The sequence below is a fragment of the Pipra filicauda genome, unplaced genomic scaffold (genome assembly GCF_003945595.2).
Source record: "Pipra filicauda isolate LSUMZ 115617 unplaced genomic scaffold, ASM394559v2 scaffold574_size374424_pilon, whole genome shotgun sequence".
NCBI classification, from domain to species: domain Eukaryota; kingdom Metazoa; phylum Chordata; class Aves; order Passeriformes; family Pipridae; genus Pipra; species Pipra filicauda.
The window spans coordinates 313,323-328,587 of record NW_024104725.1 but is presented as its reverse complement, the minus strand read 5'-3'; the positions used below and the strand labels follow the sequence as shown (position 1 = coordinate 328,587).

Below are 15,265 nucleotides of genomic sequence, written 5' to 3'. Positions count from 1 at the left end.
GTGTAGGGTTGTCACCTGCTGTAGGGTTGTCACCTGCTGTCCCCTTTGGGGCTGGGGGGCTAAATAGGGGCTAAACCTGCCTGCTGACCACACCAGTGTCCTCAGCCCACCATCCTTTGAGGCACCTCATGTTGGAGGCTCCCAAAATTAAAAATAACCCCCAAAATATCTTGAATTTCCCGTGGTGTCAGGAGAAGTGGGGTTGGCACCAGAGATGAATGAGCTGGGCTTGCACACTTTCAGGATGATACAAAGGCCCTACTGTCCTGAAGTTCATGGGAGCTTGGCCATGGAATTGTCTCCCAGCAGAACCAGCCACTGCTCCCCAAGTATCACATGCCATTTCCATGGATTTTCCCAACCCTGGTGCCAGGAGAAGAGGGGTTGGCACCAGAGATGAATGATCAGAGCTTGCACACTTTGAAGGTGATACAAGGCCAGAATCCCTGCTGTCCTGAAGTTCATGGGAGCTTGGCCATGGAATTCTCTCCTGGCAGAATCACCCATTTCTCCTCAGGCATCACTTTTGGGGAGCTCTTTTTGGGCCTGTTGTCACCTGCGCTGCTCAGCTCGTGGCTGGCGCCAGGGCTGATGCTGGGGAATTCAGTTCCCAAGCTTGTGGCTGGATGTCCCGGGAGCCTCAGGGAGGGTGGGGTGCTGGGCTGGTGTGTCTCCATGGAATCACAGGGAGTTGGGATGCGGGATGTGCTTCATCATCTCCATCTGTGCCATCGCCGACGCCCTGGAAGCAATTTTGGGTCCGGCAGAAGATCCGGGGGTGGGCAGCAGATGGGCACGGTGACCTTTGGTGCCACCCCATCTCCTGGTGGGTGGCTGAGGAGGCTTTTTGAGGTCTGGCTGCCAAAACTGGTGCTGCCAGACTGTCCTGGCACCCTCCCCCGCTCTGGAGCCTGCCCCAAAATCCTCTTCCCGGGATTGGACCGTGTGGGTGTTGCAGAAGGATTGATCAGGGAGACAGGAGAGAGTGGGCTCCTGTGGGGCTGGAGCAGCTTAAAGGCAGAAGCAGGAGAGGATGATGATGATGGAGATGGGTTTGGGTGGGGATACAAAGGACAAGGCAAAACCTTTCCCCAAAAAATTTGGAGGCTGTTTGGCGTCCTGGTAAATTTAAGGCACTGAGGGAAGCAGAAATCTGCAGGAAACGCCTGATTTGGGGAATTTTTTTTTTTTGCCTGCTCTTGGGATTTGCCTCTCCCTGACCTCCCTGTCACAATAACAACTCTTTTGCTTCTGTAACCAGCTGGCAACAAACTCCTTGCTCTGCAGATTAATCCCTCAGGGAATGCTGACATGGCAAGAGCTGGCACGGGCAGAGCTCCCAGCCCTGGAGCTGCCACTTGCCAACCCTCTGGATGCCGATGCCAGGCTGCTCACCAGGCTTTTGGGATCTCCTGTTTGGCCCAACAAAGCTCCCTGGAATTTTCTGGGTTGCTTCTTATCACACTTTGTGACCAGGGAAGGAGATCCCTGAGAGCCAGAGGGGATTAGGAACAGCTTTGGCTGGAAAATCGGAGTTTAAAGAGTCCATTGTGGGGCTCGGAGAGCCTGGGAGAGCTGTATCCATGTCCATTTCTCCATGGAAAAACCCCTTGGTTGCACTGGGAGCTCTCTGCCTGTGCAGGGTTCCCTGGCACAGCAGGGAGGGCTCAGCTCCCTAATTAATTAATTAATTACACTTTAATCAGCCTGTTCTGAATGACAGCCTGGGAGAGCTGGGGGTGTTCACATGGAGAAGAGAAGGATCCAGGGAAACCTGAGAGCCCCTTCCAGGGCCTTAAGGGGCTCCAGGAGAGCTGGAGAGGAACTTGAGACAAGGGATGGAGGGACAGGATACAGGGAATGGCTTCCCACTGCCAGAGGGCAGGGTTAGATGGGATATTGGGAAGGAATTCTTGGCTGGGAGGGTGTTGAGGGGCTGGAATGGAATTCCCAGAGAAACTGTGGCTGCCCCATCCCTGGAAGTGTCCAAGGCCAGGTCGGATCAACCTGGGCTAGTGGAAGGTGTCCCTGCCCATGGCAGGAGGTGGAACTGGATGATCTTCCAGGTCCCTTCCAAGCCAAACCATTCCATGATTGTCTGGTTGGTCTCCACCTCCAGGTGGGGAAAACCCAGGGCTCCCTGTTTCCAATCTGCTTCCAGATGGGAGCAAAGGAAGGAGGGAGGCAAAAGAGCCGGATATTGTGCTGTGCCCAGGACAAATCCTGCCCTTCATTCCAAATCCTGGTGGAGTTTTGACTGGGATAACTCATCCCTGTGCCCATCAGTGATGTCTTGGTTGTCCCAGGCTTTGGCTGGGCGAGAGGAAGGTGGTGCTGAAGTTATTGGGGCCACCTGAATACAGATGTGGCTTCCTTGTCCCCACTGCCAGGGGGTTCTGAGTGGCCCTGACCTCTCTCTAAGCCCATTCCCACCCTTTTCCTTCCCACAGTGCCCTCGGAATCTGAGCTTCCAGAGCAGGAGAAGGCTTTCATGCAGTTCCATGTCACCACGCCGGAGGGACCATCGCTCCGTGTCCTGCTGCAGGATCCCGAGGAGAGGAGGAAGCTGGGTGAGCACATCTCTGGGGACAGAGGTTATTTAGGTGTCCACAAAGGGGTGTGATGAAATTTTGGGGGGATCTCTCCATGCAAAGACACTTTTTGGTGGGATTTCTTGGTAAACAGGCTCTCCTGGGAGGGCAGGAAAGCATCACAATCTCCTTTAGGGTGTTGAGGACCAACTCGTGGTGCCTTCACCAACCTGTCCAGCTGTGTCTGGCAGTGAAAACTCCAGGTGTTTTGAACCAGGTGGCATCACCCTCCTGGAGAAATCCTTAGGGATACAGAGATCCTGGAAGCTCCTGGGCTTGGGCTTGGCTTGGCAGTAAAACCTCCATGTGTTTGGCAGTGAAACCTCTGGGTGTTCTGAGCCAGGTGACATCGCCCTCATGGAGAAATCTGTGTGGACATGGAGATCCTGGAAGCTCCTGGGCTTGGGCTTGACTTGACTTGGCTTTTAGTAAAACCTCCAGGTATTTGACAGTAAAACCTCCAGGTGTTCTGAGCCAGGTGACATCGCCCTCCTGGAGAAATCCATAGGGACATGGAGATCCTGGAAGCTCCTGGGCTTGGGCTTGGCTTGGCAGTAAAACCTCCAGGTGTTCTGAGCCAGGTGACATTGCCCTCCTGGAGAAATCCATGTGGACATGGAGACCCTGGAAGCTCCTTGGTTTGGGCTTGGCTTGACTTGGCTTGACAGTAAAACCTCCAGGTGTTCTGCCCCAGGTGACATCACCCTCCTGGAGAAATCCAAAGGGACACAGAGATCCTGGAAGCTCCTTGGTTTGGGCTTGGCTTGACTTGGCTTGACAGTAAAACCTCCAGGTGTTCTGAGCCAGGTGACATCACCCTCCTGGAGAAATCCATAGGGACACAGAGATCCTGGAAGCTCCTGGGCTTGGGCTTGGCTTGGCAGTAAAACCTCCAGGTGTTCTGCCCCAGGTGACATTGCCCTCTTGGAGAAATCCGTGTGGACATGGAGACCCTGGAAGCTCCAGGGCTTGGGCTTGGCTTGACAGTAAAACCTCCAGGTATTTGACAGTAAAACTTCCAGGTGTTCTGAGCCAGGTGACATCACCCTCATGGAGAAATCCATAGGGACACGGAGATCCTGGAAGCTCCTGGGCTTGGGCTTGGCTTGGCTCGATAACAAGGCACAGCAGATGCTTCAGGGGGTGGCATTTTTAGCTGCAGCAAAAAGCTTGGGAGACAAGAACCTCCTCCCATGTCAATTTTCAGCTCCAGGGGGAAAACAGAACGTTGCTTATTCAGCTGAAGTCGTGTTTTGGCAGCTCTTCAAGCAAGCTCAGCACCCTCATTTTGGGGTGTCACCTCCTGGGGCTCTTCCCCCTCCTTGCAACACGTGGGAAAGGAGACAGTTCCCACCAGGAATGAGTTGGGCAAAGTCCTCTCGGCTCCTCAGCCAGGTTTCATCGGGGATGGGTGGTGAAGGACCTCCAAAATGAACCCCGAAGTCAGTGTTGTGGTGACACCACCCCAACACCCGTTTGTACCACATTCCAGCTCTTCCTGATTTTCCTGTGGGGAATGAGCTCTGCTCAACATCAGCCGGTGGAAAATGGATGTGCAGCACCAACCTCAGCTTGGTTTTGGTTTAAAAAGGAAGGGAAGAAACCCAGAGAGGGTGTGAATTCCCCATCCCTAGAAGTGTCCAAGGCCGGGTTGGACGGGACTTGGAGCGACCTGGTCTGTGGAAGGTGTTCCTGCCCTTGGCAGGGAGTTGGAATGAGATGATCTTGAAGGTCCCTTCCAACCCAAATTGTTCTATGATTTTAAACTGGTGGCAATAAAATCATCTCCTTGGGAGGATATTTATTCTCCTCTTCCCTTGTCTCCTGATCTTATAAGATTGTGTTTTATCAGACGTATTATATTCCATCATCTTTAGTAGAGTGGAGCCAAAAGCTTGCACAACTTCCAAGGCCAACCTCTATTCCTTATATTTTTCTATCCCTTATATTCTCCTATCCCTTTATATTCTCCTATCCCTTATATTCTCCTATCCCTTATATTCTCCTATCCCTTATATTCTCCTATTCCTCAGATTCCTCTGCTCCTCTTGGTTATTATTGTTATAATTATTTTAAATTTTATTATTTTTAATTCTTATTTTAATTCTTATTTTCATTATTTTATGCAGTGATAGGACACGAGGGAATGGCTTTAAGCTGAAGGAAGGTACATTTAGACTGGATATTAGGAAGAAATTCTTCTTCCCTGTCTGACCTGGAGAAAAGGCTCTGGGGAGACCTTGGAGCCCCTTCCAGTGCCTAAAGGGACTCCAGGAAAGCTGGAGAGGGACTTGAGACAAGGGAGGGAGGGACAGGACAGAGGGAATGGCTTCCCAGGGTTAGATGGGATATTGGGAAGGAATTCTTGGCTAGGAGGGTGGTGAGGGGCTGGAATGGAATTCCCAGAGAAACTGTGGCTGCCCCATCCCTGGAGGTACCCAAGGCCAGAGTGGATCAACCTGGGCTAGTGGAAGGTGTCCCTGCCCACGACAGAGGATTGGAACTGGATGATCTTTTCGCTCCCTTCCAACCCAACCCATTCCTTAACTCCATGATTATTATTATTATTATCCCCCATAATTCCACAGTTGTTCCTCGCTGCCATCAAGTGCTTTGCTAAAATAGAACTGATGCCGTTGCTAGCGATTTTTTTGTGGGACGTCTCCTCCTCTCTGTTTTCCATCCGACCCCAAAACATTCCCTCCGTTAGAACTTGCACGGGCTGCGTTTCTCCGGAACTTGGAGCAAAGCCGATCCTTGGATCCTCTCCCTGGATTCTGTTGCCCCCTTGTGTCCGGAGCCTGAAACGCTTTCCAGGCCCACGTGTTTCCAAGCGACGCGTACGCACCCGGAGAGAGCTTTTTTTGGGAGTTTAAGCCTTGGAAACGGGTGCCTTGGTTGCAGTCTGTGGCAGAGGAGATGTTTGCTCTGATATCCGTGGGTTACCATGATTTCAGCTCCTCTGGCTGTTTTCCCACCGCATCCTTTTCCCGAGGAGGGTCGAAACCTGTGGAAGGCAAGTGGGGAGGAGCAGAGAGGTGATGAAGAGGATGAAGAGAGGACGTGCAGGGCGAGGACAAGGCTTGGCTTAGCCTGGAAAACAGGGAGAGCTGCTGCATCTTCCCAAAGGCTGAGCCAGGAGGACGGGGCCGGGTCGTTCTCCGCGTTCCCGCTCCTGGACCTGCAGGGCAAGGACAAGGCTTGGCTTAGCCTGGAAAACAGGGAGAGTTGTTGCACCTTCCCCAAAGGCTGTTCCAGGAGGATGGGGCTGGGTTGTTCTCCACCTTCCCAGCTCCCAGGGGAGGCAAGGCACGGAGAGAAGTTAATTTGCAGGAGGAGATTGAGGTTAAGCTTTAGGAGGGACTTTGGGGGCGGCACGACACCGGTTTTCAGGAACATCTGCCGGCTCCGGCGCCGGGGGAGCCAAGTAGGTCACCCTTCAAGGTCCCTTCCCAGCCCTCCATGAAGGGCTCGAGCTGAGGGGCTGGGAACGACCCCATTTAGAGCACCCAGCAGGCTGGGAACGTGACTGGGCTGTCCCTGAGTCACTCAGGGTGTCACAGCCCGGGGAAGCTGCTCCCCATCCGTAGGCAGCGGGAACGGCGCCGGAGCCGCTCCGCTCCCGACCGACCGAGATCCCTCTGCTCCCTCCCTCCCTGGCAGGCAAAGCTCACCTGAAAAAAGCCATCATGAAGCACGAGGAGGCCATGAGGATCCACGGGTTGTGCAAGATCCTCAGGAAGATGGACATCCTGCAGGAGGTCCTGTCCTTCGCCCACAAACGCTCCCTGAGCAAATACTCGGAGATCGACCACGAGGAGGATTTCTTTGAGACGGGAGATGCCCCAGACATCCACCGTGAGTGGGGTGGGGGTTTTTTTGGGGGGGTGGTGCAGCTGGGGAAGGGGGTTTTGGGATTTTTTCCTGGAGTGGGGAAGCTCCACAGTGAATTCATGGCGTGGCGGGGGGGTTCTTTAAATTCCCTTCCAACCTGGACCGTTCCAGGATTTTCTGCTGCCTGAGCAGGTCCCGCTTCTTACAGTTCCCACCTTGGGAGATGTGGAGGTAGAAATTGCCTCCACAACCCCCCTGAGGTCACTCCCTGTGTGTTTTCTCTCAGCCAAAACCCACCAGAAGCCCGAAATCAAACCCCCCAACTTCTCCCAGGTGAAGGTGACCGACCTCTTCCACAGGCTGGTAAGTCCAGCTCTGGGATAGAGGATATCCCAAGGGAGCAGATATCCCAAGGGAGCAGACATCCCCTCCTCCTCCTCCTCCTCTTCCTCCTCCCCTGCATGCTCTGCTTTGCCTGCTTTCCTTCCTCCCCCAGCCTCTTCTCCCTCTGCCAGGGCAGCTTTCCAAGGAGGATGAGCCGCCTCCTCGCAGGCAAGAAGAGAGTTGGGAGGGCACAGATCTGGCTCTGCGAGACCTAAATGGGTCACCAAGCTCCTCTGGGAGCTGGCACGGGCATTTTGGGGGGGGGTTGACCCAAGGGAGCCTCAAGGGGAAGGTTTTTGTGGGGCAGGAGGCAGCAGGAAAATCCCACTGGAACTTTATCCCAATCCTTTTAGGTTTGTGGGGTCTTGGGAAACAGGACTGAGGTTCAGGGCTGAGCTTTGGGGTTTCTGTGGGGCCTGGCTGTGCTGCACCCCAAGGAGAGGTTGTCCTCTGCTCTTGGACAGCCCCAGGGCAGGCAGGGATATTCTGCTCCTATGGGAATGGAAAAAAAGGAAAAAAGACAGGAAAACAGGAAAGATTTGAGGGGAAACAGACCCTGAAGAGGTGACCTGGACCACCACTCCCACCCTCCTCCATGTGGGTTTGACCCAAGGGAGCCTTGAGAGGAAGGTTTTGGGAGGCAGCAGGAAAATCCCAGTGGAGCTTTATCCCGATCCTTTTAGTTTTGTGGGGTCTTGGGGAACAGGACTGTGGTTCAGGGCTGAGCTTTGGGGTTTCTGTGGGGTCTGGCTGTGCTGTCCCCACCCCCTGGGCACCCCAAGGAGAGGTTGTCTCTGCTCTTGGACAGTCCCAGAGCAGGCAGGAATATTCTGCTCCTGCGGGAACAGAAAAGAAGGAAAAAGACAGGAAAATAGGAAAGATTTGAGGGGAAACAGGCCCTGAGGAGTTGACCTGGCCCACCACTCCCACCCTCCTCCATGTGGGTGGGTTGGACCCAAGAAGGACCCAAGGGAGCCTTGAGAGGAAGGTTTGTGGGGCAGGAGGCAACAGGAAAATCCCACTGGAGCTTTATCCCGATCCTTTTAGTTTTGTGGGGTCTTGGGGAACAGGACTGGGGTTCAGGGCTGAGCTTTGGGGTTTCTGTGGGGCTTTGGGGTTTCTGTGGGGTCTGGCTGTGCTGTCACTGGGCACCCCAAGGAGAGGTTGTCCTCTGCTCTTGAACAGCCCCAGGGCAGGCAGGGATATCCTGCTCCTGCAGGAATGGAAAAGAAGGAAAAAAGACAGGAAAATAGGAAAGATTTGAGGGGAAACAGATCCTGAAGAGGTCACCTGTCCCACCACCTCATCTCCTCCTCCATGTGGGTGGGTTGAGAGGGAGCCTTGAGAGGAAGATTTTGAGAGGCAGCAGGAAAATCCCACTGGAGCTTTATCCTGATCCTTTTTGGTTTTGGGGATCTTGGGAAACAGGACTGTGGTTCAGGGCTGAGCTTTGGGGTTTCTGTGGGGTCTGGCTCTGTTGTCAGTGGGTACCCCAAGGAGCCGTTGAACATCTCTGCCCTTGAACAGATCCTGTGGGAATGGAAAAGTAGGAAAAAAAAAAAGGAAAAGAGGAAAGATTTGAGGGGAAACAGCCCCTGAAGAGATGACCTGGACCACCCCCAGCATCTCCCAGAGCCAGACAGTGATAAAGCCCCTCAACCTCCCTCATCCCACCTTGGATGATTTTTTTTTCCCCTGCAAAACTGGGAATTTCTTCCCCTGCCCCCTCTCCATCCCTGGAATTGCAAAGCTACGTATCCTTGGTGGAGTTTTTCCTGCACCAAGAGGTGCTTTCCATGTTTTCTGCCTCACCCCAGGGACCCCTGTCGGTCTTCTCTGCCAAAAACAAGTGGTATCCAGCCAGGAGAGTCCACTTGAGGAGGGGAGAGAACGGATTTGGGTTCACCCTGAGAGGAGACTCCCCCGTCCTCATCGCCGGCGTCATCCCGGGGGGCTGCGCTGCCGTGAGTATCCCAGCTTCCCAATATTCCCAGGCTGGAATTGAGGGGGTTTGAGAGGGATACCAGGTGGTTTTGGGTCTTAGAACTTCATTGGTGAGCTCAGGTGGAGACTCATCCCTGCAGCATCCCAGCCTGGGTTCCAGGGGGGCTTATTATTCCAGGTTCCTGCTATTCCTATGCTGGAATTTGGGGTTTTTTTGAGGGATACAAGGGGGATTTAGGTCTTGGTGAGCTCAGGTGGAGATTCATCCCTGCAGGATTCCAGCCTGGGTTCCCAGGGGGCTGAGTATTCCAGGTTCCTGCTATATTCCCATGCTGGAACTGAGGTGTTTTTTGAGGGATACAAGAAGGACTTAGGTCTTGGTGAGCTCAGGATGAGACTTATCCCTACAGGATTCCAGCCTGGATTCCTGGGAGACTGATTATCCCAGGTTCCTGCTACTCCCATGCTGGAATTGAGGGGTTTTTTGAGGGATACCAAGTGGTTTGGGGTCCTAGAACTTCATTGGTGAGCTCAGGAGGAGACTCATCCCTGCAGGATTCCAACCTGGGTTCCCTGGGAGGCTGATTATACCAGGTTCCTGCTATTCCCATGCTGGAATTGAGGTGTTTTTTGAGGGATACCAGGTGGATTTAGGTCTTAGAAGTGCATTGGTGAGCTCATCCCTGCAGGATTCCAGCCTGGATTCTTGGAGGGCTGCGCTGCTGTGAGTATTCCAGGTTCCTGCTCTTCCCATCCTAGAATTGAGGTGTTTTGAGGGATACCAGCTGGTTTTAGGTCTTGGTGAGCTCAGGTGGAGACTCATCCCTGCAGGATCCCAAGCTGGGGGTTGCAGGTGGGTGTTGGGGAACAACTGAGATGAATTTTTAGGGCAAAACAGGGAGGTTTGCTCAGATTTTAACTGCTGGCTGCCCACCCAGCTGCCTTATCCCTCATTTTGGGATGTGAGGATGGAGGGAACAGGATGGCAAGTCTGCAAAGCAGGTTGTCTCACTGAACACTCACTGTGGGGGCTTTGTGGGGTAGGAGGGGCAACTTTTTATCCAGCAGATCCCAGAGAATCCTGATGGGATGCCCAAAAGGTCTCCCAGCTCCCTCAGCATCCACCAACCATCCAGAGGCTGGAATCTCTGTAACAGCACAGGATCTGAACAGCAGGATCACATCCTTTTTTTGGGAGACCAAAATCTTCTCCAAGACTATTTATGGACCAAGGTTGTGTCCTTTCTTCAACCTGGAGAAAGGAAGGATCCAGGGAGACCGTGGAGCTACTTCCAGTGCCTAAAGGGGCTCCAAGAGAGCTGGAGAAGGAATTCAGACAAGGGATGTAGGAACAGGACAAGGGGGAATGGCTTCAAACTGAAATATGGGACCTTGGAGCTCCTTCCAGTGCCTAAAGGGGCTCCAAGAGAGGGAATTTGGAGACGAGATGGAGGGACAGGACAAGGGAGAATGGCTTCAAACTGAAATATGGGACCTTGGAGCTCCTTCCAGGGCCTAAAGGGGCTCCAGGAGAGCTGGAGAGGGAACTGGGACAAGGGATGGAGGAACAGGACAAGGGAGAATGGCTTCAAACTGAAATATGGAACCTTGGAGCCCCTTCCAGTGCCTACAGGGGCTCCAAGAGAGCTGGAGGAGGAATTTAGATGAGGAATGGAGAGACAGGACAAGGGGAAATGGCTTCAAACTGAAATATGGGAGCTTCAGATGGGATATTGGGAAGGAACTCCTGTCTGGGTTATTGGGAAGGAATTCCTGTCTGAGAGGGTATTGAGGGGCTGGAATGGATTTCCAGAGAAGCTGTGGCTGCCCCATCCCGGGAAGTGCTCCGGGCCACGTTGGGCAGGGCTCGGGGACGGTGTCCCTTCCCATGGAACGAGATGGTCTTTGAGGTCCGTTCCAAGCCATTCCATGATTCCATGACATTCCATAAGCTCCAAGATGCCTGTCTTCCCTGTTTCCCTGCAGGCAGCCGGGCTGAAGGAGGGGGATTACATCGTCTCAGTCAATGACAAGGACTGCAGGTGGGCCAAGCACGCCGAGGTCGTGCAGCTCCTCAAGAGCACCGGCGACGAAGGCGTCGACATCGGGGTCATCACCCTGCACGGCTCCCAGGCCCCCAGGGCTGTAAGTCACCTCCCAGACCTTGGGAATTCCCCGCTGCCGAGGGAGACAATGCCTTAGATGATAATCAATTAATTTAATTTGAGTTAATTAATAATTCTCTGGGCCGGTTTTGAGTCTCAAAAGGCAAAAATCGCTCCTTTGTCACGGCGACAAATATTACAGTGTTCAGGTTCTAATGACAATATTCAAGTTCTAATGACAATATTCAGGTTATAATGACAATATTTGGGTTCAACTTACAAGATTCAGGTCCTAATGACAATTATTCAGGTTCTAATGGCAATATTCAGGTTCTAGTCACAATGTTCAAGTTCTAATGACAATTATTCAGGGTCTAATAACAATGTTCAAGTTCTAATGACAATATTCAGGTGCTAATGACAATATTCAGGTTCTAATGGCAATATGCTGGTTCTAATGACAATATTCAGCTTCGAAGGACAATATTTGGGTTATAATGACAATATTTGGGTTATAATGACAATATTTGGGTTCAAATTACAATACTCAGGTTCTAATGACAATATTCGGGTTCTAATGACAATTATTCAGGGTCTAATGACAATGTTCAGGTTCTAATGACAATATTCAGGTTCTAATGACAATATTCAGGTTCTAATGACAATTATTCATGTTCTAATGACAATATTCAGGTTCTAATGACAATATTCAGGTTCTAATGACAATATTCAGGTTCTAATGACAATTATTCATGTTCTAATGACAATATTTAGGTTATAATGACAATACTCAAGTTCTAATGACAATACTCAGGTTCTAATGACAATACTCAAGTTCTAATGACAATACTCAGGTTCTAATGACAATACTCAAGTTCTAATGACAATATTCAGGTTCTAATGACAATACTCAAGTTCTAATGACAATACTCAAGTTCTAATGACAATATTCAGGTTCTAATGACAATACTCAAGTTCTAATGACAATACTCAAGTTCTAATGACAATATTCAGGTTCTAATGACAATACTCAAGTTCTAATGGCAATATTCAGGTTCTAATGACAATACTCAAGTTCTAATGGCAATATTCAGGTTCTAATGACAATACTCAAGTTCTAATGGCAATATTCAGGTTCTAATGACAATACTCAAGTTCTAATGGCAATATTCAGGTTCTAATGACAATACTCAAGTTCTAATGGCAATATTCAGGTTCTAATGACAATACTCAAGTTCTAATGGCAATATTCAGGTTCTAATGACAATACTCAAGTTCTAATGGCAATATTCAGGTTCTAATGACAATACTCAAGTTCTAATGGCAATATTCAGGTTCTAATGACAATACTCAAATTCTAATGGCAATATTTGGGTTCTAATTACATTATTTGGGTTCTAATGGCAGTATTTGGGTTCTAATTACATTATTTGATTTCTGAGGACGATATTCAGGTTCTAATGCCAACATTCAGGTTCTAATGACAGTATTTGGACCTTCCCTCATCCGTCCCACCCACTTCCAAAACCGTCTCTCCCACAGCACTGCCCTCGCCACGCCCCTGAATTTGAGCCAGAGGTCCTAAAAAGCCCATCTCTTCATCTTCTCTTCCTCTTCCTCATCTCCTCTGGCACAGCATCCCACCTTCTGGAAGGGTTTCAAGGCTCCTGGGTGGCTTTGACTGGTTTTTATCGAGTGTTGTGGCTCTTTCTCAGCACGTTTTCACCTTTCCCCCTCCAGACTGAGGAGGGGACACAACTGTCAGGTCCAGGTAGAAATTCTTAACCAGGAATGACAAACAGCATTTTTAGAAGTCTTGTGTAAAGGTGCCAGCAAGATAAAGGTATTAAAAAGCTGCACTAAAACTTCTCTAAGGTTGATTTGACGGCTGCGGGAACCGCGGGAGTTCCCCTGGCTCTCACTCCCCTCTCCCTCCTTCCCAAGCAGGTGGACAAGAAGGTGGCAGGGATGTCCTCGGGGATGCTGAAGAGCAACAAGGAGAACAGCAGGAAGAGCCTGATGAACAGCAAGAGCCCCAGCACGCTGCTGGTGTGGAGCAAGAAGAGCAAGCGCAGCAAGAAGAGCACCTACAGCGGCGTCCCCTTCACCGCTGTGGGGGACAATGAGGCCATGTACTGAGGGGCTCACCAGGCTCTTCTGTGTCCCTCCAGCTCCAGGACTGGCTATCTGGGAAGTCTTGGAAGCACTGATGGCCTGGCTGGGCTGTGCCGGTGTCGGGGCTGCCAGGACCCTTCGCCCCGGGGGACGGATCCTCTTGGAAGAGGACTCCTCTATCTCTCAGCTCTGGACTCCCCCATGTCCCAGCTCATCCCTCCTCAGCGAAACAAGGGGAAAACCCTGATTTAGTTGTGGTTTTTAATCATTTTTTTGTTGCTCTTCAGGGGTTGGGGGGAGTTTTGGTCTGAGCAGGGCCTGGTTTGTGTCGCCCGCTCAGTGTGAGGAGCCGCCAAACCCAGCCCTCAGCCATTAAAGCAAAAGCTGTGACCTCCTTTAGCATCTCTTGGGCTTTCTCTGCGAGGCAGAAGATGACACCACTGCCAGAGAGCTGCTGGCACAGCTGAATCCTTCAGCAGCTCCCCCTGGGACCCCCCTGTTTCAGGAGAGGGGACCCCCTGGGCGTCAATGGCTCGTGGTGACCCCATCAAGGGGTCGCAGCACCAGCTTGTGCATCCACCCCTTAGAGATCTCCCAGTGAAACAGGGTAAAATTAGGATGGTTTGACCATTTTTAGTGCTTTTTTTTTGGGGGGTGGGTTTTTTTTGTTGTTGTTGTTTTTTAAATAAACCCCCAAGTTGGCTCAGCAAATCCAGCCCCAGCTGCACATTCAGCTTCTTTGGAAGAAAAGGGAAAGACTTACCATTTGTTGTCTGGCTTTTTTTTTTTTTTTTTTTTTTATCAGTAGAGGTGGATTGGCCTAAATATTCCCTGAGTAGATTAATAGCTGAGAGCCTTGGGTTGGTGGTTTGTTTTTTTTTTTTTTTTCCTCCTGGCAGGAGATTTAAAATTCCGGGCAGATAACTCCTCCAGATTATTAAACTACTAAATTTCTGCTGCTATTGGATCTTGCACACGTTGCTAATACCCTCACACTGTGCTGTCAGCACTCCAACCCCGGGGCTGATGCATCCATGCATCTTGCTAATTGTATTGGGAATGCCGGGAGGCTCCGAATTCGCGCTCGGATCCGTCGGCAAAATTTCTTCTCCGGCTCCTTCCTGCCTTGGGTGTTATTTTTCCTGAAGGCTTAAAGAGCTCTGTCTGGTCTTCAGGCCTTGGATGATCTTGGTAGGTATAAAATACCCTTCAGAGAGAGGTTGTGGTTGTATTTTTGTACTTTGGAAGTCGGGAGGAATTTTGGGTTTCAGGAAGAGAACGTGGTGGGGAGGGGGGGGGGCGCGGATTGTTACCACGGCACTTCCTTGGGATTGGGACTTCTTCTGAGTGACTCAATCCCCATGTGCCAAGCTCCTAACCCTTTATTTAAGGAAAACTTAAAGGAACAAGGCCAGGTTGGGCAGGGCTTAAGAAGAACTTAAAGGAGCAAGGCCGGGTTGGACGGGGCTTGGAGCAACCTGCTCTGGTGGAAGGTGCCCCTGCCCACGGCAGGCTTGGAATGAGATGGTCTTTAAAGCCCTTCCCAGCCCATCCCACGATTCTGGGAACTAAAGGAGGGTTTGTAGCTCTGTGCTGTTGACCAAGAAGCCTCTCCCCAGGCTGAGGCATCACCCACATGGATCATGGATCCACCACGGGGCCATCTGGCGCAGTCGCACTTCCCACGTCATCCTCCCGGCTGCCCGGCGTGGGAGCGCCGAGGAAGGGAGGAGGGTCATGGAAAAGGCCACCTTGACCTTCAAACATCCTGGCAAAGCTCCTCAAAGCTTCCCACACTCCTCAACATGCTGCAGGCATGGATGTCTCCAAGCTGGAGATGGATTTATTTGGGAGAAGCCGTCGCGATCCCACTCCCGCCACCCAACCAAGCCGAGGGGTTGTGTGGTGGGAGTCAGATCATTTCCCAAACTCTGGTGGTTTATGTTGTGGGTTTTTTTTTAATTTGTACATGGATTCTCACCTTTTATGGATTAAAAAGCACTGATTCAAAGCCACTTTGCAGTGATCTTTTTGGGAGCTTCGGATGGACTCGGTGCACGAGCCGCGGTTGAACCTTCCAAACGGTTGAATTTTGGGTCATTTGGTCATAAATCTGGAGCTGTTGAGGTTGGGAGAGATCATTTGGGTCTAGTAAGGAAACTTAGCTCCAAGCAAGCCAAGGTCCTAAACACCCAGATTAACACTTGGTGAGCCTGTTTTTTCCATCCCCATAAAGGGAGGTGGTGGCTTTGTCTCATGAGTTTCATGGAAGTAACGTGGGAAGTGAAAGTT

The 15,265-nt window shown here is 51.2% G+C and overlaps 1 protein-coding gene across 2 annotated transcripts in view; it reads left to right on the top strand.

Moving 5' to 3' along the window:
• Positions 1-14,988, top strand: part of RHPN1 (rhophilin Rho GTPase binding protein 1) — a 31,386-nt gene extending 16,398 nt beyond the window's left edge. The window contains exons 10-15 of one of the 2 annotated variants that reach the window (XM_027743373.2): positions 2,451-2,570; positions 6,255-6,449; positions 6,712-6,788; positions 8,627-8,773; positions 10,740-10,898; positions 12,806-14,988. In XM_027743373.2, coding sequence (XP_027599174.2) covers positions 2,451-2,570; positions 6,255-6,449; positions 6,712-6,788; positions 8,627-8,773; positions 10,740-10,898; positions 12,806-12,997 — 890 coding nt within the window. In that variant the 3' untranslated portion in view covers positions 12,998-14,988. Of the gene's footprint in view, positions 1-2,450; positions 2,571-6,254; positions 6,450-6,711; positions 6,789-8,626; positions 8,774-10,739; positions 10,899-12,802 lie in introns of both variants that reach the window. The other variant, XM_027743370.2, reaches the window with a different exon arrangement.
• Positions 14,989-15,265: the final 277 nt, after the last annotated feature.